A 24,177-nucleotide genomic window follows, 5' to 3' on the forward strand; every position below is an offset into this window, starting at 1 on the left:
ATCAAAAACAATCATTGAAGAAGAAAGAGTTGAGAAAAGCAGAATCTAATCTTTAGGGATATCTGCAAAAAAAATGACAATGCAAAAGCATCCTAATAGATGAAAGAGCTGGACAGGCAGGCCTAACTACAGAGAAAAGATGCTTAATAGAAATGTACTGAAGTCAATGAACAATCTGTTCAATTCAAGTTGCCATGGAAACTGTCCTATTAAATGCTAAAAAAAAATCATCTCTAGAAACAAAGTACTACTGTTTGTCTGTTACAAAGTGCTCCGTTAATAAGCTCAAACTAGGTGTATTTGGTGTTTCTGTATCATTCTGTTAGCTTGAAGATTTCTGTCTTTCAAAATCACCATGGTGCACTGTACTAAAGGCACAAGAAAAAAAAAAGCCAACTGCTTGGTTTTTCCCCAAGCAAACCATGGCAAAATGGGCATGCAAAATTGCCATGAACTCAATCTGCATTTTTTTATTTGGAAATATTTGTTTGTTCCTTCTTTTACAGAAATTATTTAGCATTACTTTCTGAGGCGGCACGTGTTAGGGGACTGAGCTGCCTAAGATGGATGAAATCTTTGCATCTCCATTTCTTTTCTGCATTTGAATCCAAAACACTAGCCTGCCACTGATGTGATCAGGACAGGGCACGATTACCCCTCAGTGAGGACAGGGTTACAAGGAGGATGAGCTCATGTGAGTTACTGGAGATTTAAACACATTGACAGCACTGTTCTTCAAGATGTGCTACATTTACGCTCTACTGAATATTTCTGCAGCAACTCAGGCAGTTCTGTGACTTGCGCAAGGTGCCTGTAGAACAAAGCATTACTATTTACCATATTTCACCCTGCATATTTCTGGAAATAGCGTTAGAATACTGTACCTGCTTTCCTCATACCAGCTTGTTTCTCTGGAGGCAAAACAAGAGACTTTCTCCTTCCATGCACAAATAACTGTGCAGCTGGATTTATGAGTTCTACCCATTACACATCTACCTTTACAGCCCAGAGAATGTGTACTATGCATGGGGAACAAGTAATAGGCATCCCACACAATTAATGCAAATAGGATCCACATCAGAACATTTCACTTTGCTCATAAAGCTGATAAAGAAATACATAGACGTTTCTTGATTCTGTGGGCAGGTTCTGTTCATGTTGTCCAGCACCCCAGGGGACCTCTGCCAAAGCCCTTCCTTCAAAGTATTTCAGCAACAATTCTTGTACTTTAAAGTACTGAAGCAGCAGCACATTTTTGGAGAAAATATTTACTAATCACTCACATTTTTACTTTTATGCTTTGAACTGCAATGATTACAAAGATATTATCTTGCTTTAATGGATACAGAACTACTCTTTAAATAACTCACTTGCATCATACTGAAGCAGCAGAATGGCTTCTCTGGGCATAGTAGCAATACTTAAATACTGAGTGCATCCTCTTGAAAGCATATATTTCCTATTTGGTTTATTTTTTCTCCTTACATATCCAATGATTATGTTGTCAACTTTAGTAATTTAGGCTTAAATACTGGTTGTAAAAAGGAAGAACTGACCTATTTTTACAGTTTCCTCATAATAGAGCATATTGGATCTGCGGAGCTCTCACAGTTAAAATATTTCTCAACAGATTAGTTCTTTATAAATTCTGTAGAAGATTCTTGTCGAAAGCTATAAAGTACCTAATAACACACAAAATGGGTGTTCCAGTAAACCTATAACAGGCCTGGTCAAAAGTTAAACTGGTCTCAAAGGTCTTTGAGAGAGAAAAATTTGAGCACAGCTGTCAACTTATATCTCAGTAGCAGCAAATCACAGATCTGAGGCCACATGCTGCTCTTATTTTACAGCACCCTGTTCACGTCCTTCTCCATGCCAAGTTCTTTCAGGCAATGCTCTACTTCCATATTTTAAAAGGTCTGTTCTCATTAGCTACATTTCCTGGGTCTACACTTCTTTCCTCTTTCTCCCTGCTGTAATTCTGTGCTTTGTGTGTCTGTGCATACATCTGCTTCTCTGTAAATGGCAGACGTAATCAGGGCATAGCAACACTCGCTGCCTCCTGCCACACAAGGGAGAGGCGCCTGCTAACTTTTGCAGTACCATCCTGAAATAAAAGTGCCTCTCCCCCACCATGCAGTACTGAATTATGACTGGCAGTTTGAAGAACAGAGCTCATAGGAAAATGTATTACTGTGCATCCTGGACAAGTGCTGCAGCACATGACACCGTGTGTGGGTTAGAAAGAGCTTAGAAATGAGCAAGAGAAGACATTTCTGAGCAAAACTGCCTGTTGTAGACATCACAAATCATCTTAAAGAATGATTCAAAGGAGTAAGAAAAAATGTCCTTTTAGAAAGCTCACAAGATAATAAGCAAAAGGCACACTCTGCCCTTGACTCCTTTGCTTTGTTCTCAAATACAGACTGAACTGCTGCAACATCTTTAAGACTAAAGGCAGGTTACTTTTCACAGCTTACCTCACAGTCCTGGAGTTCCGTTTTCATTAAATAATGGAGCTGATAGCTAACAATATAAATGAACGGTGGTGATGATGCATGTGATCAGAAGCGTAATATTTTGTAAGCTACCTGTGGAAAATAACACATGAAGTTTTAGTTTTTCCAAAAGAAGCAAATTACTGAATTTCACTTTATGTGTTCCTTGTCAAAGCACTCATATCACAGTCTTACTGAAAAATTTAATTCAGATTGCATTTGTTAGCTGAACTAAAAAAAAAATAGAACTGCTTCCCAGCTCTGCAGATAGTGCCAATGGCATGCAATGTGAGGGACACTTCCATTAGTAGTGTCATTAGCAGCCTGAGAGCAGGAGCTGAACAGCACTGAGAATGCAGCTGAAATGCACTGGAAGTTTTCCTGCCACACTTTTCCCTGATCGATTAGTGCCCTAATCTATCAAAAAGCCCCCTTGGGAGTTTAAATACCCCCAAAGAGCATAAATACTCCACATAGAGTAGGATCATTTTAGCAGTGATGGCAAATTACAGAAAAGAACAATGCTAAAAGAAAATAAATATTTCTGGGAATAACTTTGTAGGTACAGGGAACTTTCATAACAATAAATGTACTGAAGAGTTACAGACCTGTATGTGATTAAGTATTTTAAAATGTGCTGTAGATAATAACTATGCACAGAAAACGTGGGCATTGAGCATTGCCAATGCCTTCAAATCATGAAGATATATTAAAGCAGCCTCCGTTCTTCTTTAAGTCAGATTTTCAACCCAAATTCAGAATCCAGATTACCAGAACACTGCTGCTCTGATCACGCCAATTGCTGCTGCTACCCTACTGGAAAATGCATTCTCCCCCACCCCTGGTTGCTAGGTTTGCCCTTTAAAAATTCATTTCTGTGATATTTTTCTTATAGCACTATTGTGCCTGGAAATCAATATGAAGCTAATACATATTTCTTGCTTAATAATCACATACATTTTATGTCTTGCATGTCCTTTAAATCAAGATATATATATGAACTTGATTTGCAAGTGTTAAACTAATTTCCATCACTATATAGATATTATAAGGTTTATTTTACAAGGAAAGTAGCATAGAAATGCTTGTCTTTGCTAAAAACCCAGAGGCAAAAGGGAAATGCCTTGTGTAGATGTTATTAGAAATAACCATTTTGTCTGCACTTCCTGGTTGCATGCACTACAAACAAACAAAAATCACCTCAAATAACATTAGCACTGTTCTCTTGTCTTAATTACTATTAATCTCTTTTGCCACAAGCAACTCTGCTCCACTGAGCAGTATGAACTGTGTAAGAAAATACACTTTTGGGGGAAGAAAAACCTCTAAGTCTGAGTGTACTCATACTGTATGTCATTTATACACATTCATTACTTCTGGATCAGAGGAGGTCAGAGAATAGCAGTCCCTTCTTTCCAGAGCCATATTTCAACATAAAGTGTGGAGAAAGCTAAGCTTCAAAAAGCTATTTGAGTCTTAAATCAAATTTAAAGGTAAGGAACAATACAGCTCATAAAAATCTGTTCCTAGGGACTGTTGCCCATACATAAAACTTGCAACTAACCTAGTGTATCACATCAAAACCAAACGTTTGCTCTTACAGAAAAACAGGAATTTAGAAGACAAATTCCACAGCTCAGCACTGACTACACTCAATTTCTTCCAATGCTCAGCTTCACCTAGCTAATGCATAGTCAGATTCCTCACATTTTGTGATCTGAATGCAGATGGACTGCATTTATAAGGGCCCCATTCTGATTTTGAATGCAGTGACTGCATCTAATCTGAAAGACCATCCCCCAGAATTAGGCACATGCCTCTTAAGACCAGTTGCAAACATGTCTAACTAAAACCACACAGATGGTGACAGAGCAGACTGGGCTCAAGCAGAGAAGCTGTATACCCTGATTATGCTTGACAGACACTTCACACTGCTTACTGATTCCCTTGACCATTCTTAATCAGGGAGTTTACTTAACTGACAGCTGAAGTTGACTGTAAGGGTACTAGACATAGAAGTATCGTTTGCAATCATTTGAAGCTGAATTTCATGTTTTATTAAGGAGTAAGAATTCAGCTTCAAATGTACTGCAATCTAAACAGGTGAAAGTGGAAATCTAAGTCCTAGATCTGGCTCTTCCATATTTAATAGTGCTCTTATTGACAAGTCACCTAATATCTCTGCTGAAGAACAGATAACGTCCTTACCTCTATTGCCAAAGGAATCACAGGGAAGATTTATGTGGAACTGTAGTGTTCTTTGTAAAAGTAAAATGCTATAGATGCAGAACACTTGTTCTCATAACACAGCCAAAAGAGATCAACAGCACTACAGCATGCTGAAAAATTGATGGTTAGATACACTTACATCCCCATTGAAAGAGTGCTGATGAGATCACTTTAATGAAGTCACATCCTTAGTTCTTCAGTTCACGTGATATCACTTGTATTAATAAGTAAAAAGAGAATGTACACATATAACAAGTTTTAGTCTCAACAAATATTTCCTACGCAGAGAAACATGATGTTTTCATTTGTTTAAAAGATTTGTGCCTGATATGTTCCATTGAATATTTACATTCTGAAACTTAATCTTTAAAATCATGTGTAATTTTAGGCACAAATCACGATGCATTTTCAGTTCAGTCTCATTCTAGAGCCAAATTGAGTTTGTAGATAAAAAGAGAATATGGGTGTTCAAAAATGAGGAAGATACGCAATAGGATATAGAAGCAGCATGTATTTACTGTTATTCTCTTAGTCTGTAACATATTTTGAGTTAGTTGTGCTTGAATTTGATTGAAATGTATCAATGTGTTATAGAAACAGTGAATGTTCATTTTATTCTCCAGGGACTTCACAAAGACAATTAAAATATATATTTAAATTCAAAACATACAAAGTCAAAGGTGTGGAAGGGCTTACTTGAAAAGGTTTATACACACACACACACACACAGAGATAGTCTAGTTCCTCCCCACACCACTCTCCTTTTTTTTTTTTGGAAAGTATATTTGACTTGCTCACCAAACTGCCAGTATGGCATAGTATGACAGATACACATGTGGAAAATATCCAGCTAATAACCTACAGATCGACTTCAGACCCAGATTGGCATTATTTAGGGTCCTTCCACTATTTATTTAGAACTTTTTGACAAATAACCCAGAAGAAGGGGTGGAAAAATCTCACAGAAGAAAACTATGAAGTTACTCCCAAGTTCAGTATTATCCAGATCTGTAATATAGATTGGTCGACTTGCTGAAGCATCAGATGGGACAACCCTTCTAGGATTTGCTATCAGCAATGACTAGAACTGAATGCTCTTTCCACACATAATGTAGCCCCCTTTTTAATCTTAGTGTATTTTTGCTATTAACTTCCTTTGGCTGTCAGTTCTCAGCTGAACTCTTCCTCATATTTACAGATACATTCCTGTTTGATATTTCAGTGTGCACTGTGTTGTTATTTCACTGAACACTGCTTTATTAGCTGACCCTGAGGAGCACATCCCCCTGTTGCTACATGTCACTTAGATCATATTACCATAATGCTCCATACCATAGAAAAGACAACAGAATAAATGCTCACCTTCTGCATTTTTCCAACAATATTCACACAAGCTTTTTCTTCTCCATACATAATCAGACTAATCACTTCAAAATATCATTATATCCATAGCAACTTCTAAAAAGGACCAACCAAGGTCTACCTGATAGCATACCTCCAGTTCTTAAAAAATATTTTTTTAAATAAATTTGGCCATACAATTTCTTAGAAACCTTCTCTATTTGGTTCACATTTCTCCTGAACTGGTTTGCTTGGAGATGCTCAGTTTTTATCTGAGAATATTTGGTGCTTTCCCCTGCAAATGTCATTGCTTTTATTGATACAAAGCTTTCTACACTACTGTGTTGTTCAGTTTGTTAAGTGTCTCTGAATAATCCTGTATAGCACTGACTAATGAAACCAAATTCTCTCCCTTTCTCTGTTACACACTACTCATAACATTTACTTTTTCAAAGGCTTGCCCTGATGCAAAATGAATATTTAATCATAATTGTTTGTCTCTATGCCTCCATTCTCCTTAGGAGTAGTCTCTATGTCTGTTGAAAACTTGAACAAAATGTATCAGGCACTTTATACCACTATTTTCACAAAGCATACAGCAACAATAGGGCAATAAGAACTCAATGTGGGTGGAAAAAAAAGGACTGGAACAGAAAACCTCTCACCTCAGGCAACAAACATTCACAGCAATCATATTTAAATCCTGATGAAAAAAGTCCCATTAAATAAATATATATATATATATATATTACTGCTTTCTCTCAAGTGAGATGTTGTAATAGTCCTACTTAATTAATTGCAGAACTCAAAGATTTGGACAATTTTGTATCACCTCCACATTGCATGCTGTGACTAACTGTCACTTCTTTTTACATCTAGCAATGATAGGCACAACTTGTTAACCTGTACATGCCATTCAGTTATTCACTGGTAATGAGTAACGTGACAAGCCAGAAGCCTACATTTTTCAACTCTGAAGGCAAATGTCATCTAGAGACAGATGGGGAAGTTTGCTGGCTGTACAGAATCCAATATACTGTTTATATTGACGAAGCAGTTAAGTGACCAGCTGTGTCCCACAGACTGACATGTTTCCAGATAATATTTGTAGATGGCACCTGGCTTTAAAGGTAGCTGAAATTACACTTTCCTCCAGAGCTCATTAGCAAAAGACCTGTTTCTCACCTTGCTTTCAATTAAACACAAACAGCTACGCTGAGAATACTGAAACTGTTCTGCCACTCTATCGCTATATTCCTGATAGTAATGGCCAACTTACATTAGGAACTGGTGATACTAACCAAATCTAACAGCTCTCTTAAACAGCACTTTGGCAACTAGGCAGAACAGTGCTCACAAGCCCCCAGAAGTCAAATTGTTTACAAGTTAGAGACCTACTGCTAGAAACACACAATTAGATCTTGTCAAATGCAGGATTAACCAGTCTCTGCTACCCTCTAAAAAGGACTCCAGGCTGTGAAGGCAGCATCTCTTCATCCAGATCAGCAGGAAAAGTGGCTGTATTTTTGGGGAGACTAAGAAGAAGAGGGGAAATGTTTCTGAGCTGTGGAGAATAAACTGTGGCCCTACTCTGATTTCTTCCTCCTGACTTTTCTCACAGCTGCCCATGAGACAAGCTGTCAGGACTTCTTTCCACTCTGAGCTAGGTGCCACTGAAATCTGTGTGAAAATAAAGTTTTGATAGTGACTTATTCTCTGAACATGGTGAGCTTGTTCTATCCCAGGCCAACAGTCCCACTCACATCAGGCTGCATGCTGAGTTGACTCCTAGAGACATGGAGCTCTTTAGGGGAAAAAAAAGGCATGAAATAAATCTTTCATAACCAGTATTTCTGTACCTGAAAAACAAGCAGGTACTGAAATAAATAGCATTATTTTGATGTTGTTTACCTGACTTTGAGTTGTTACAGTTCACTTTTTTAGAATACAAAAGCCTTTCACAGAATTTTTTCTGCATGTGAACATGGCTGCTTAGCTAGTTGACCACTTGGTCTATTCAAGCAAATAAGGTTTGTCAAATAAAAAAAACCTGAAAGTTTATATAGGATCACCTCTATCTCTTGTTCCTACATATTTCAGTTCTACTAAATGAGACCTGTTCCTGGCTTAAACCATCCTTTATTATCACCTGCTGCTCTGAGCAGCACAGTGTGGTTACTGAGGCAGTCCCATTCTGCAATTATAAAGAAAAAAGTACATTATTTGAAACAGTATGACTACTTGCAAGGAGTAATGCCTCATTCATTTGATTGTAGGGTAAACTTGTGACTGCGTTCTTGATTTTTAAAGAGACTTTAAACTCTGTGCCTAAATTACTTGCATTCATAAACTTCAAAGGCACGATAAAAAGCTGAATCTAAAAATAGGATTTCTGTATGTAATATGTGCTCTGCAAGGTCTAGAGAATTATTGTATTACTACTTCAAAGAAGGAGCATGGTTAATACTATCACTTGAATTGCAAAGAATAAATCAATCTTTTATCTTTACTTTATTCTCCCAAAATACTCCCCCTTCAAACTTTAATTTTGCCTTTTAAAAACATACTACTAATAAAAAAAGCAGTTCTGCCGCAGTGTAACAGGAGAATCACAGAATAAAAGCACTAATGTAGTCAGTGTACTGGCACTTCAGCCTAATGAAGAGTGCTTGTGTTTCAGTGAAAATGGGAATGCAGAAATCCACACGTAGTACAGAAGCCCCACGAGTTAGAGCAGCCAGTAGTTTGCCCATTCTGGTCACCACACTGCTCATTCTACTTAATCTGTTCACACAGCGATACATTTCTGATGGCAGCTGTTTGACACCATACTGAAGCAGAACTCCAAGAAAATACAGGCTTTTTTTTAAACTCTATGCTACTGTCGAATATAATTTTGTCTACTCTAATTATGTTTGAGATAGCAAGCATGGTGGGTACTGTGCTGATATTAGACACCAATCATGTCAGATGTTACTGTCAAGGTTATCATTTTATGGGCTATACATGGCACTGATAACGTGAATGTACTGACACTATGTAATCCAGACTATGACCTGCATATATGTACATAGTTCTTATAAGAACAGCACACAGTTCCTGCTCTGACTCTTATGCTGCTCAGTGTCCTTAATTTTTCAGTGGTTATATATAAACTACACAGCAAAATAATTCCAAATAATCGAGCATCAGGAAGAAAAAAAACAAAATGCCAAGTTCCCCATTTCCTTGGTGCAATCCCTCCTTCCAGTTCAGCAGCCTCTGTAACAAATTGTGTCTTGCAGTGTATTCCAACAGTCAAATTCAGATTGTTTCAGACAAAGGACTAATTTTGTCTTTATATTGTAGTTCACTTCTACCACTGCTCCAGTGTTGCCTTCCCACCACTTCTAGCTTCTCATACCACCAAAACCAATTCAGCATGCACCTGAGCTGCTTGCATGATAGAACAGCACAGCTAGAAACTGGAACTAAGGACACAGTAAGGTGTTCCTTACAAAAAAAAAAGCAATAGAGGCCACTGAATTCTCCAGCTACCAGGGGTTCTCCAGGTTTCAGTCTGCAGAACACAGCAGACTGTGACAGTGCAAACCTGTCAACATAGTCACAGTCAACATAGATTAAAGCTCAGAGGTTAGAAAATGGAGAAAACATAAGCAAATAGAAGAAATTCAAACTACTCTGCAGGAAAAATCCATTTCAATTTGTCAATTGCTTAATTAACAGGAGGAGGATCAGTCAAGTTTTTCTGGTTACGAAAGCACAGGAGGTGAGTTTATTTATCCTTTAAATCTTTTACATTTAATGGTATTTCATAACAAGAGATATAGATGCTTCTATCAACATAAAATTAAATTTGGTAAATGAGTGTGCGTTGCAAGTAGTTAAAGACAAATCTCCAGCAAGCTCACATGGTGCAGGACCACCCCCACCTTTGTATAATCAGGGTAGTGACTGGGGGCTGGCCAGAAACAAACAAGACACCCAACAACTTGAGCAAAAAACCAGCACTTCCGTTCATACTGGAATTGTGGTGCTAAAATAACATATTTGAATTTCAACTGAGATTATTATTATTTGTCTGAATTTGAGATTCAGGGAAATTTGTGGCTATGTCTCTGATACAGTACACCAAATAATTTCTGTACCAATCATGATCTAATCATACATTCAAAGAAAGATGCAATGGGTTGGGAGGCAAATTATTACATCAAGGTGCATATGCTCATTTTCTGTTCTTGTGTTTTGTTTTTTAAGATGATTTATATATGCAAGGTCTAGCTTTCCAGTAATTTTTTTTTTCTTTTAAATCATATCCTCAGTGACAGCGACAAGGGTGGGATATAAATGAACAGTGCAATTGTTTATTCTGCAATGCAGAGCAGAAAGCAAATCTAGTTTCTAGAAAATAGATCAGTTTGCTGCATGGAAAGTCAGCAAGAGTAGGTGCCGCCAATATAATAACTTATTTTTATCTTAGATTTTTCAGAAGACCTGAAGAAATCAAACATCTTTTTTGTAGTCGGTAAGTAGTATTTTTTGTCTAACTGAGTTTAAAAATAATCAAAGCTAAATAAATACATGCATAAGTATACAATTTCTTCAAAAGATTAGAAGAACTATTTAGCTGAGTATTTACAGTGCAATTATAGAATCATTAAGATTGGAAAAGGCCTCTAAGGTCATCTCGTTCAACTCATTACCACCACAAACACTGACCACATCCCTAAGTCCCTGGTTCAGTTCCCACAGCCACTCCTCTTAAGAGGTTTCACAATCCCATTGCCCCTCTCTGGACACAGTCCAGGGCCACTATATCTTTCTTGTAGTGAGGGACTCAGAACTGAACGCAGCACTCCAGGCACAGCCCCACCAGTGCCAAGCCTAGAAGGACAGTCACCCCCCTGCTCCTGCTGGCTGCACCATTCCTGATACATGGGATGCCATCAGCTTTCTTGACCACATGGGCACACCGCTTGCTTGTATTCAACCATAATGGTTCAGTCTTTAGAAAAGGAATTAGGATGTAATATCACATTCTTAACCTGTGACTGACTATGCTAACAATCACTGTGTGAAGTTCAGAGCAGGAGATATGTCCAAGTGCAAACTAATTCAAAACAGCCATGGCTCTTGCGCAGTTACAGCACTACTGGGTGACCTCATGACCAAGCTGACTCACCAGCTTTAGCTAAGATGTTATTCATAACTTCAGGTGAAAAATCAGGTCTCTTTACCTTTATGTGAAACATTTTGTAAACACATCTTTCACTCGTGCATTTGCTCTGTGTGCCATTATCATGCCATTACCTCACACAACACTTAGCACGCACTGAGGCTTTGCAGGTTAGAGGTCTACAATATACTTGCTTTCTGGGAGTTCACTGAGGAAATACAACCATGTTAATGTTAAGTCTTACACAAACAGGACTAACAGAAGCCACAGACTTTTTTTAAAGAAGATTCTTCCACATAACTAGAAAATTAACAACTTTCAGCTGAAAGCTTCGTACTAGTTACTTGGAAGGAATCACTGCTTGCTTCAAAATCAAGCAGTTTTTCAAACAAGAACAACACACCACTCTTTCATCAGAGCAACATGAAAAGTAGCCGTAACCACAATGATCAGCTCATGGCTTTATCATACTTAGCTAATGCAGTACACAATAGCACATCCAGAAAACTGCCTTTCCTAACAGCATTAGTGGGTACATTATCCCTCCCCATCCTCTCACAGGAGTTTTGTAAGACACAGACGTATTTGGCTGGAGCTGAAACCTAAGCAGAACATTTCCAGGAATTTTACTGCACTTTGAATCAGAGGCAAACTCCCCACTACTCTTTATGTTCTAAGGTCAGAGTAAATAAGACTAGCTTTCCAGCTGGCACTCTGAAGGCATTATCCCCACCTACATTTGCAGATAAAGCATTATCAGCTGCAAACACTAGCTTCTGCATACGAGGGGGAGGAAAGGAAGCACTTTATTTGTCCATGATACATCATTGCCCAAAGACCTTGAACAACCTTATCTAACTTATCAGATGAAGCCCCATCCAACCTAAATCAATCTACAGTACTTGTATGAGAAGTCCTTCTACAGTCAGTCAGGCAGAGCATGAGCAGTGCTGACAATTTAAACCCAAATCAAAGTACCAACTGTGGAAAGGGATGAAAGCTGCTTTCTCTGACTTCCCACATAAAGAGAACCAGTATGCTTTCTGTAAGAGAAAAACCTCAGTGATGTCCTGAGGACATGACCTGGGTCATCTCATCACTGTCAACATGCACTTCAGGATGTTTTCTGCTTAAAACAGTCTTTCAGAAAAAGATTTTATTTATTTTTAATGCAGTATCATTCCTATATAGTTTCACTCAGGCTGAAATTGCACCTGAACAACAGATGAAGTGGTATTTAGGAGCCTTCAAATGCCATTAGCTGTAGCTAAGATTTCTGTATCTGCATAAATAATTCAGGTAGCATTGCCAAACTGATCAAGGCCCCCCCAAAATCACAGCCTGAACATAAGAATAGTTTGACAGATTCTCTTACTTTCAGTTCTGATTTCTGAGCTCCATTGTACACCTAAGTTTCACCTGCAAGCACCTTCCCATCATACAGAGATGACACTCATTACAGAAATGAGGTCTAGAAATTGAAACATTTTAAAATAAATTTTTACATTCTTGAAAATTCTGCTGTTGGCATTTTATGTAAATGTTCATACTATGTGGTATACAGTAAACTCATAAGATCTAGCAGTCTTAAAACAGAGTCATCCCATTCTGTCTATATGCCAGTTCCACTTTGCTAATGTTTCTGACATCAAAGCCAGTCCACAAACAGCTCTTGTTGCTTGTTCCTGACCCTGCTTTCTGCCTGCAGCAGTCCCAGCTCTCTCTACCATCATTAATTCATGACTGTGATGTGCTCCAGGCCAGACCATTGCACTTGAATCACAAGCATGGAATTGCAGTCCGTTATAGTCTGGGGGTGATCGGGGCCTGAGGTGGAGCAGGTGGAGGGCTTGACTTCTTAAATCAAGATCTTTCACAGATGTAGCACAGGCTGTGGTTAAAAATTCAGAAGTGCTGCTCAGGCAGCTGTCAATCCTCCCTACCCACTGAGACCACTTTTTCTGCCTTCGAACCACCCTCCATGAAACACTTTTGCAGCCAATAATTAAATTGGGAAAGTTGGCCACCTAAGTCAGCAGGGCTGCCAGAAAGTTATTCATCCCAGAATCTCTTTATACAATTTCACAGGTAGCAGAATCATGGAACTGAAACCTGTGCTAAGACAATCGGCAGACCTCTAAATCTTAACCTGGTCTATAGGAAGAACAATATGCAGAATGACATATAATTTTATGCTCAGTCTGATGCCCCAGTTTCAAGTATTTGTTATCTTATAGTACAAGAAAGTACAGAGAGATACAATAGAATCCAAGATTAATCTCACTGAGTGATGCAACCTGCCTAATTTCTAAGTTTATAATTATTTTAAGTTAATAAATGAGCTTTAAAGCAATATGCACAGTACACAACAATAATAATAACATAATGGACAAGCATGCTAGCATTGAAGAGCTGTTAGTAGTTGGATTCTGTATGTGAAGGCCAACAAAAAGTGGTTTGTAGTTTTGCTATTAACACATCCTGAGTGCAAACCCAGTAACAATACGTGTCTGTTTTGACAAATGTCATTATGCCTTTGGCTCAAAAAAGGCCTCAAGTCCCTTATACTGTGGCAACTCACACACACTCTGCTTTCCCATTGCCTTGCTGTTGAAGAGGGAGCTGTGTAGTCAGCTCCAGCAGGAGCCTGCAGAGCTCTTGCCTGTCATGCAGCCAATAGAGCTCCCCTGCTGCACTAACACAGCTGTGACCCCGACCAGAAAAACTGAGAGCTAGTGGAAGCCCTCCATTACCTCATCAAGGTCTAACCTGGTCAACCTAACCCTGGTAGCCTCAGGTCTCCATGATGAGGAGCTGGGTCACCATTGTTCATTAGCTCCCCGTGGTCAGTTCCTTAGAAGAACTGTGCCCAAACCCACCACAGCTCAAGCTTTCACATGCTAATGCCACAATTTCCTAGATGTCACAGCACATTCACTTTCTCTGGGTATTTTCTACACTTCACCTCTTATAACTGCATGTTATATTTGAAAAGCAGAAAAGAACATGACTAACTCTGAATAGCAAGTAACTGTGAATCAGACTGTCACAGGTTAACACAAGCTTTGTTCAAAATAGATGCAGAGTAGAATATGACAGCATATCAGAAAATTGGTAGTGTTCACAAAGTCACATGCCTTCATAACAAAAGTGGGGGCCTGTTTCCTCCTCTGGACAGCTGAGCTACTGTGGAAACTTCACCACCAATTTTTTTAAATGTTTGAAAACCAGTGTAATAAGTTTTAGTGAAGGTTTCTCATCTTTGTAATGGCTTTTGTTACACATATGTAAGGGTTGTAAGGCAAAGAGACCAATATGAACAAGGAGGTGTTACAAAAGAAGGAAAACAAATGCTCACCTGTCTCCAAAGATCTAGGTATGGTGGGAAGGAACTCCAAAAAGGAGGGATCTCCAACAAGAGACCCTTCCTCAGTGGCAGTCAGCCCTTAAATGAGGTCAGAGAGGACTGGAACCTGGCTCCATCCCTTCCAGTAGCACAGGGGAATTGCCTTCACCTGTGCTCCTAGGGCTGACCAGGTCTTTCCTTCAGGTGCTCAAAATCAGTGGCTCAGGCTGTGACTCAGCAGTTCCCAAACAACACACTAAGCAGCTGTTGTTCATTATACACTTTCATAAATGACTACTTTTCTCAATTGTTCTAGAAAAATGCATATATTCAGTAAAAAGACCTAAAAGAATGAAATACAGTTTTTGCCATACTACAGATTGATAAGCCTCATAATTGTAGAGTTAGTTTGCTGTTGAAGCTGCACTCCTTTAAGCACATACCTGAGCAGAAGGAAAGTACTAATTAGTAAGAAAATGCTCTTTATCATCCTTTCCCACCTGGACAGCTCTTTTGCAGTCACCTTACATTCCAGCCTTCAGAAGGAGTTAGGATGTTAACTAATGCTTGAACTTCAGCTAAATAAATTAACGCTGGCATAAGCACTGAGTATGCCTTCAGACCTCAGGAAAACAGAGCTGCCTAGGGGCATCAATCCCTTTTCAAATCAGGAAAAACAAGAGTTGCGAGTTCATTTGTTGCTATGAAAAACACAAGAATATGTAAAGTGGGTCACACACATTTGTCAAGTAATAAGATGCTTTGCTATTCATTAAATGATGCAAAATTAATAGCAACGGCCATAAACATTATCACTTTCACCACATAGCTGTTATTTAATTACATTCTCATCTCTTTAAAGGACTCAGCATTTTAATCTCAGTTTTGCTTGAATTTTTCAATGAAAATAAAGACGGGCAACTTGAATGTTTTGGCAGAAGAGTAATGCTTATTATGGCATATGGCCTGCATATTTGATAGCATCCTGTTTTAAATTACTAAGGAACAGAGGTAGGACTAGCTTTTGTAAGTATTTATCTGCTAGCTAAATGACCTAAAATTGTTCTCACATTGTCATTTCTGCAAGAGATCTGGTTTTATTTAGTCTGTGAAGGGACACTGAAGAGAAGTTACATAAGAAACAGAAAGTATTTTCTATAGCTTTTTCTTTTTACCAAAAGAAAAATTTTTATTCTTAACACTGAGTATACACCAAATAAGAAGCATGAAATTACTGCTCTGATAATGGATTAAAGCCAGAAGACAGAATATGTAATCAAGCACACACAAACTTATTAATCTAAAAAACATGACCAGAAATAATTTATTATTACAGGTACTTGCAGGTAATTTGTCCTTTATGCCTGCACATCTATTTCGCTATAGCTAATCTTACACAGACCTTATTTGCTTCCAAAGGCTGATTTTACAAAATAATTTTTTTCATCTTAAAGCAACAGAAAAACAACACGTAACCTACACTGAAAAGAAAATAACTGTGACAAAGACACTTCTAGCTAAAACCATAGCACAAGTGTGAATCTCGCACCATGAGTTGATAATTATATTTGTGAATCTGAAGTAGCAGACTGCAGCTGACACCAGACAAAACTGTTCCTTTGTTGCTTCTGCCTTACGGCCCGGAGTTTATTCTCAGCTACAGTACTGTAACTTCTTTGAACATTACATTCTCAGTGCCATTATTTCTTAAACTGAATGCCAAAGTTAAAACTTTCTAGTCAGAATGAGATTATGCCAAATTCACTGTATGGTGGAAGCGTTATTCCTATGTTCATTCACAAAAATAAAATAAAAAAATGCTTAGTATTGCATATTTTCTAGCATCTTAAATCCTTACAATGGATCCAAATAGCCAGAGTTCTGAGTCACAAGAAAAATACAAGCCACATGCTTAAAAAAAAAAAAAACACCTATTTAATAAAGCACATTTTTATCTTTTGCTTTGTTCTTCAGAAGTATCTCTACCTGCAAGGGTACAATTACCTCCTACTGCAGCAGCTCTGAATAGATCCATCAAAGCACTTCACACTGCCACACACCCAGAGATTTCTCCCCACAGTCTCTACTTTCTGATGTGAATTTAGTGTATTCCCCCCTCCCTTCCTGGAGGCCAACACAGTCCCCATTCCCCCACAGGTGCTCACCTCAGCTCTTCCAGCAGCTCTGGGGGCCTCCACCACAGGAGCAGGATCCATGACAAATAACTTTCCTCCATTTTGGTGACCTCTCCAGCAGGAGTAGGGCAGTCACGGCTGCTCAGGCAGCTGAGGCCTTTCACAGGATGGGAGTGAGGAGCAGCCACTCCTGTGAGGAGGTGAGACAGGGCAGTACCAGCACACGGAGCATGAGGCAACCACCGTCTCTGAACAGAGCCCAGAATGAACGCTTGCTACAGAGAGCTCTTGGTGTAATGGCAGCTACTGAGATATTTCTTTCAGCAGCAGTTACCCAGCTCACACTTGCTGTCACCTGTGGGCCTCTGGGAGGGAGGAGTGCCCAGCCCACAGCTGTGGTGGGCAGCAGGTGCCTGCACTTCACCCAGGGGAAAAATCACCTCAGCAGCTTCACCTGAGTAATGGAGTCTGCCCTGAGACAAGGTGTTTTTCCAGCTCCCAGCTAAATGCAAGGAGAATGAGGGGTGATAAGGTGCTGTGCAGAGCACCAGGCCCTCATGGCCCCCTGCAGTGTGCACAAAGAGCAAGTGGGATGTGCAACTGTAGGGACAGCAGGACTAGGCCTCCACCCATGTTCAGCTGCTTCATCAGGTGTACCAGCAGCTGTGGGAGTGACCTGGCTAGAGGGAAATGCTGGAGCTTAGTGATACTTTGCTCTTGCATTTGCTGTGGTGCAAGGCGGCTTGGCTGCTGCACTTCCACGTGTGCCTGTAACACAGACAGGTGTCACCATCTCTGCCTTTATCTTTCCATTCCACAAATGGTGGCAGGGATTTTGCTACGTTTGGCAACATTAGCAAGATCAGCTTGCTAATGTTTGTTGTTACTAGCAAGCCTGAATGTGTACTGAATCAAATACACTCCTCTGTTTCCTGTCTGTTTAATGGTTTTCATTGACATAGTAATTGTGCTTTAGGAACAAGTTCTCTTCTGCAAAACATTTCCTTGACTTCAGTACGTGTTTTTTGAGTCAGCGTTGTGGTGTATCAAAAGGGAAATATATGACTTGTTCCAGTGTAGTCTCTGTGCTTAACAAAAATAATAATAATAATCAAAGTGGGGAGTCATCAACTTCTTTCCATTTTTTTAGTTGCTATAAATTCAGTAAAGGAAGATATTTATTCCTTTGTAATTGTTGATATTTTTCCTCACAAAGGTGGCCCTGGATCTGGCAAAAGCAGCCAATGTGAACAGTTAGCCAAGAAATACGGATTTACCCATCTGTCCACTGCTGACCTCCTCCAAAATGAGATATCATCACTATCAGAAAGAAGTAAATTTATCAAAGACATCATGGAATGTGGTGAACCTGTGCCTGGAGTAAGATACAATTTTATTTGGAGTGCTAACAGTTTACAAAGGCAGCAGTAGGTAGATTGCCTAAAAGAGTAGAAATAAGAGAATAAGAGAGAATTCCTACTAAAGGAAAAAGAATACGCAACGTAAGAGAGAATCTTCCTCATTGACAGATATGTGGCACCTGTTTCTTTTTTCTATGCCAGGAGTAATTTACATTTGAGTTCCATACGTGATATAAATGAATCACGAAATACAGAAAGACAGATGCTGCGCTATGCATTGCAAAATGTAAGAATAAGTACAGGAAGCAGTAACTTTATGTACATTTTATAGCTTTGCATTTCAGATTCAGAGCTGGTCCTCCTGGCAGCTATTCTAATTTATAATACCTGCAGTGGTTCTCTGCAGAGCTGGCTGATATCCCAGAGCAGCTGGACTGCAGTTTAATGGAGATTATGAAGACAGTATGTTGTTCTCAGCTAGACCTGACTTTTACGTGGCAGGTCTGGAGCTTGAACCCTTGATGGGTCTTCAGCAAGTACAGTTAGATTGTAGGGTGTGTTTACTAATTAAAGAAATGGGGAAGTGCTGCTCAGGGGAAACTAAAAGCTATGATGAGGCTTGATTTTGATTGCTTTGCTTCTCAGTGTGATTGATCAGATGGGATCTCTTAACACTTTCCATGTAATATAATTATGACAATGACATAGCAAATGCAATTAGATGAGAAAATGCAGCAGTGCCCACAAAGTTTCACGGATACTAAAATTAATTTTGAAACTACAAAATATCCTCAACTATTTAGAGGATACTTTGGAACCTCTAGGATAGGCTGTAATGGTATGATTGCAAAACATGTGCACGTACCAAAGGAAATCACCTGCTATCACAGGACATGGTTTTAGCAAAACAGATCAGAGTGATGAAAGGGCATAAGTCAGTGTAGTAAATTAAGGTACTAGCTATTCTTATTAATCAATTAATCAAGTAACTACCTATCGTTCCAATGCAGGGTATTGTCCTACAGCTACTGAAAGAAGCCATGATCACCAGTTTAGGAGACACGGAAGGATTTCTGGTTGATGGTTATCCCCGAGAGCTGAAAGAAGCAGAAGAGTTTGAGAGCAAGGTGACTGTGCAGTTGTAGTTCTGTTACTATTCTTGTTAATATACAACTATACTTCTGGTGCTGCTTGAGAAATTACCTCCAACAGATTGCAACAGGGACTTGTCAAGAGCCTGTCCAACAGCCAACAGAACAGAGTTTTGCTGCTGATCACACTGCCAATACAGTGACTAGAGCTTTTCCACTTAACCTACACAGACAGTGTAATACCAGCAGAAGTAAAGGCTAATTTTAACTAGATGTAATAAAAACAAAGAGCCATTCTCATGTAGTGGAAATTATGACTTTTGACATTTGCTTTCTAATTCTAGTGGATAGGGGGTACTCTTGTCATGAACGGTACATGAAGGTCTGAATAACCAGGTCTGAAACCAAGTTAACTTCTCAAAATTGAATGACCTCAGCTAAAGCTTGCTGCCACTTTGAATCAGCAAACACTGACATCGTTTTTGTGATGAGTAACAGGTAACAGCCATAGAAAGAGTGTTTTGTGAGTGGCTGTGTGGCAGTTCAGAGTTACTGATTTCCTCAGTATGTGCAAAGACTTACACAGAAATCTCAACTCTCCATTTCTAAATGTGCAGAAAATACTCTCTCTATACAAGCCCCCTGAATGAATCATCCATTTCTTCTCAAAAATTTCTGCTTTATTTAGCTGATTAACAGTTTCAATAGACACTGGGATATAGCAAAAGATTCTGTAGTCCTAAGCCTTCCTTGGTATTTTCAGTAAAATACAAAGACCCCAAGGTATATCGTTGAATATGCTGTAATACATGTTGTGAATCAATGCATCCACTTCAGTCTTCACAGGGTAAATTTGCCTGCTCAGAAAGTTTACTAAGTTTCTTTTTTTTGTTTGTTTGTTTTTTAATGAGTCATTATTGAGATAATGCTCTGCAGTTCTTTCTGAAGAGTGGTCACAATCTCTTCCTACATTATAATTGAATGAATTTAGTTGGAGCGTGAGACATTATATATTAATGGTGTCAAAGTGCATGTGAATAATGCTTCATATCTACATGATGTGCAAAAAGCATTATAATTGTTAACAAAGAGATTCTTTTTAGAAGACTTTGGAAATAGGGCTTATACTTAAAAGCTTGACAGCTCTAATTAGAATTAGCTTTGTAGAAACTGCTTATTCTCCTTTCTAAGAAATAACTGAATTTTTTTACTAGCCATAATTCCAGAGAAGCAAAAATTCACAATCCTTTGTTCCCTCCTCAGTGTTTCTATTATACATGAGAAGTAGAAAACAATACTAAAATAAAAGCTCCACATTACCAGGTGGAGTAGCTTATAAAATAAAATAAAATAAAAGTAATAAAAATTGCTATAAATTTGATAAGGACATTACTTCTACTTTTTGCAGTTTTTAACATTTAAGAATGGTGTTTCTGTAATGTTCTGAAATCAAGAGAATACGAGTACTGAAACCTTTACAAGAACCACATAGATTTTTCAATAGTAAATCAGTCAGTCAAACAAGACACTATTCCTCCTTTTATACCATTATAAATTAGACAAGACCATGGAACTCCTTATGAGGAGTTGGGGGAGGGAATAAATTCGCACCAATTAGAAAAAAGGGCATTTGTTGAAATCATTAAGCCCACATCTTTTTAATTTCTTGATTCAAATCTCTGCACTGTTAAAACTGCTTTGCTTGCTTTTTAAATCCCCAAACCCAATACTGCTGCTGCTAATGCTAATGGCATTAATGTTTTCTGAGCTGTGAGCAAAAAAAATGCCTGGAAAAAACGTCTGTCATTGAACCGTCCAAAATAATCCCTTCGATTCAGCTGTCTCTTAGAAAGTCATTATGGTAGTGGAAAGGTCAACGCAATCCAGCCATCCCCAATCAAATTCTAACACAAAATATTTACCTATAGAATATTTCTTCTTTTATGGAATGCAAACTGGGGCAGTGACATTGATTTCCATGTATCAGTAATTGAGATTTACCTTGCTGTAACCTTGGAAAAAACATAAATTTCTAACAGTCACTACTGGGAAGAACAGCCATCCTTTCTGAACACTTTTTTCTCAGTTTTTCCTAATGCGATATTCTTTAATCCCTGATGAAAGGAGTGAGAAAAAGCTTGAGAGCATAATTGAAATCTTCAATAAATAACTGCACATAAAAATTATTACATGACTTATCTCTGATCCTGTAACACCTTTATTTTACTAGCTTGAGTGGAATTTATCGCTGTACACTCTGACCAACAGTTGTTGCTCAGATAAAACCTCGTGTCAGACAGAGCTGTGCCTGAGCAGGGGGCATGTCAGAGTGTACCACAAGATTTATTCCAAATGATATCTGTGTTTTTGATCATCTTAGAGAAAGAACGATAGAGATTTGTGTTTAGACCTTCTGGCTGTCTCCTAAAATATTATCAGGAATGTATTGTTCTTTCCTGCAAGTTCTATTTCATCCAGAAAGTACTGAAATATAAACTATCAAATGTAGATAGAGACAATTACCAGCTTTGCCAAGGCCTGAGAATAAAAACAAATAAACCTTTACTTATGTTACTTATTTAGCAAAAGGCAGACTTTCTCTCAGGATGAGTCTGACACTAGCTATACACTAAGTGGTAGGGTTCTCACAGAATATGGAAACGATCCTCCAACTTGAAAATGTGAAGCAATATATCAAATCCCTCATTTATACAGTCATGGAATATCCTGAGTTGGAAGGGACTCATAGAATCCAACTCCTGGATCTGAGCACACCATGAGTCCAGTGCTGTTTGCATCAAGCTTTCACCAAACAATTGCAAAAAATGAACATGTTGGTGAGCTTCAAGAAAAGCAGCTAGAATTTTCAGATCATATCTCTTTTTCTTGTATGTGTGGAGCCCAATCAAGTCATGACCCTGAACACTAGGATCTAAACGCTGCTGCGATAAGAAGAGTTAATAAACATGATAATAATAAGCCTACACTAATAAGTAACTTGCTAATAATTTTCTTGAAGTCTATTTAGGTAGAATTTCCAAATTAAATAGGTTTTGCCAGGCTACTGGTTTGAATACTAACTTTTTTTCTTTGTTTTCAGATTGGGGAACCAAAACTCGTGTTTTGTTTGGACTGCTCTGCAGAAACCATGCACAGTCGCTTTTTGATGAGAAATCAGAACAGTCAGCACTTCAGCAGTGCTGAAACCATCAAGGAAGGAATTGAAGGCTATTACCAAGCAGCAAAACCTCTGACTGCATACTACGAGAGCAAGACACAATTATGCAAGGTAAATTGATTCACATTTTGAATTAAATTATTGCTTCCTTCTTCCATTATATAAGCAATATTTGGGCAACACTGGCACACCGTTTATGAATTGTATGTTTTTGCACTTTCCAGTCTGATCTCACCTTCCACCTCTTTGATGTGTTTGCATCTTCTGCAAACTCCTGAGTTCCATGGTACAACTTGAAAGAATAAAAACAGAGCCTTACCCTGAGTCTGACAATGCATCCTGAACCACTGCCTCATCTGTATAGAAACTCTTACTTAACATCAACACTGAAAGCTTTTCTTTAGGTATTAAGATTTGTTTCTCTATAAAAGCTTTCATTATTAGGTTGAAAGATTATGTTAATCTAAAGTCCTTTAGTTACATTTACACAACTGACAGTGTATATCCTGAAATAAAACAGACCCACACACAAGAAATACCTTTCAGCTTCAATAAATGACATAATTGTATTCATTTCAGTTAATTTCTTCAGTTTACGCTGCTGAGAATGAGATGTTTAAAGCACTTATATATTCTCTAATCAATACTTTTCAGAGAAGCAAGAAAGATTACATCATTGCAATTAACTGATGGATATGTTGGCACATCTGTAATCTCCTATACATGGGAAGTCGACATTTCTTCTTGCATGCTGCCCTGGTCCATCACAGCAAACTGCTGATTCTTCTTGTCCTGAAATTTACAGAAGCCAAAAATACTTCTTCAAATACAATGGATGTTTTTTTCTAGAGGATGTAGCAGATCACCTATCCCAAACCTTTCTCCTCTGCAAAGTATCCAAAAGATAAACACACATCTAATTAGTGTGCCCACATCCTGACCTGGGAAGAGAGTAAATGACAGAGTCCTAAGAAAAACAGAACTAATTACTTAAGAGAAAGTCCTGTTTGGTGTCGTTTGCTAAGAAGTGTCCAGAATACAGAGTGGAAGAAAAAAATCCACATTATTTTTAAAAATCAAGAACATAATTATCTAGTTTTATTTATATTTTCTTTTCTCGTGAACTATTTGCCAAAATTGCAAGGCTGCTTTTCATTAAGAATTCAGTATAATACATAATATACCAACATAGTGCAATCGATAAGGAAAGTGGAGCTCTCTTTGTCTCCAGAATCTTATTATAGTGAGCTGTACCAACCATGTTTCTCAAAGCATTAAGCAACTGACAGCCCCAAAGAGAATGAAACTACATAAAACACACAGATTTTTGCATTCATGTTCTACCTTATTTCACTTGATATGAATTCTTGCTGGAATTCCTACTGCTGTATGATTCCTCTTTATATCTTATGCAATCTATGCAGTGACAAAACGTGCAGTCTTCTCTTGTAAGTTCATAACTCATTAGTTCTTCAAGGGACTTGCCTAGTCTATGGGTCAGAACTGGACGTGTGCTTTGCACTCTTGTACCATTACTTTTTCAGGAAGTGACATGGTGTGTTTGCATGTCGAAAAGTAATCATGCTTTGCCTGAACAGTGCATGCATTACTTCTTACAGCATCTGCACAGTGTCTGCACGGTGTCTGCAACTCCTTTTGATAGATGTATGTTTTTAGCATACTTCCATCCTCTGAGTGGAACTGTTGGGTATGAAAGCTCTGTAAAATCAGCTTTATAAACATCACTATGTAAAATTCCCTTTAAAGGTTGAAAAATGCGCTCTATTTTCTTGAACACAGGTACTCCATATAGATACGTCTA

The 24,177-nt window shown here is 38.4% G+C and overlaps 1 protein-coding gene across 2 annotated transcripts in view; it reads left to right on the forward strand.

Annotated features, from left to right (window-relative positions):
* Positions 1 to 24,177, forward strand: part of AK5 (adenylate kinase 5) — a 77,019-nt gene that overhangs the window by 47,353 nt on the left and 5,489 nt on the right. For both annotated transcript variants that reach the window (XM_065740520.1, XM_065740529.1), the window contains 5 exons: positions 9,795 to 9,837; positions 10,549 to 10,593; positions 17,942 to 18,105; positions 19,097 to 19,213; positions 22,278 to 22,466. In XM_065740520.1, coding sequence (XP_065596592.1) covers positions 9,795 to 9,837; positions 10,549 to 10,593; positions 17,942 to 18,105; positions 19,097 to 19,213; positions 22,278 to 22,466 — 558 coding nt within the window. The remainder of the gene's footprint in view (positions 1 to 9,794; positions 9,838 to 10,548; positions 10,594 to 17,941; positions 18,106 to 19,096; positions 19,214 to 22,277; positions 22,467 to 24,177) is intronic.

This window comes from Cyrtonyx montezumae, unplaced genomic scaffold, assembly GCF_038088225.1.
Source record: "Cyrtonyx montezumae isolate F1298 unplaced genomic scaffold, pur_monq_1.0 scaffold_1, whole genome shotgun sequence".
Taxonomy (NCBI): domain Eukaryota; kingdom Metazoa; phylum Chordata; class Aves; order Galliformes; family Odontophoridae; genus Cyrtonyx; species Cyrtonyx montezumae.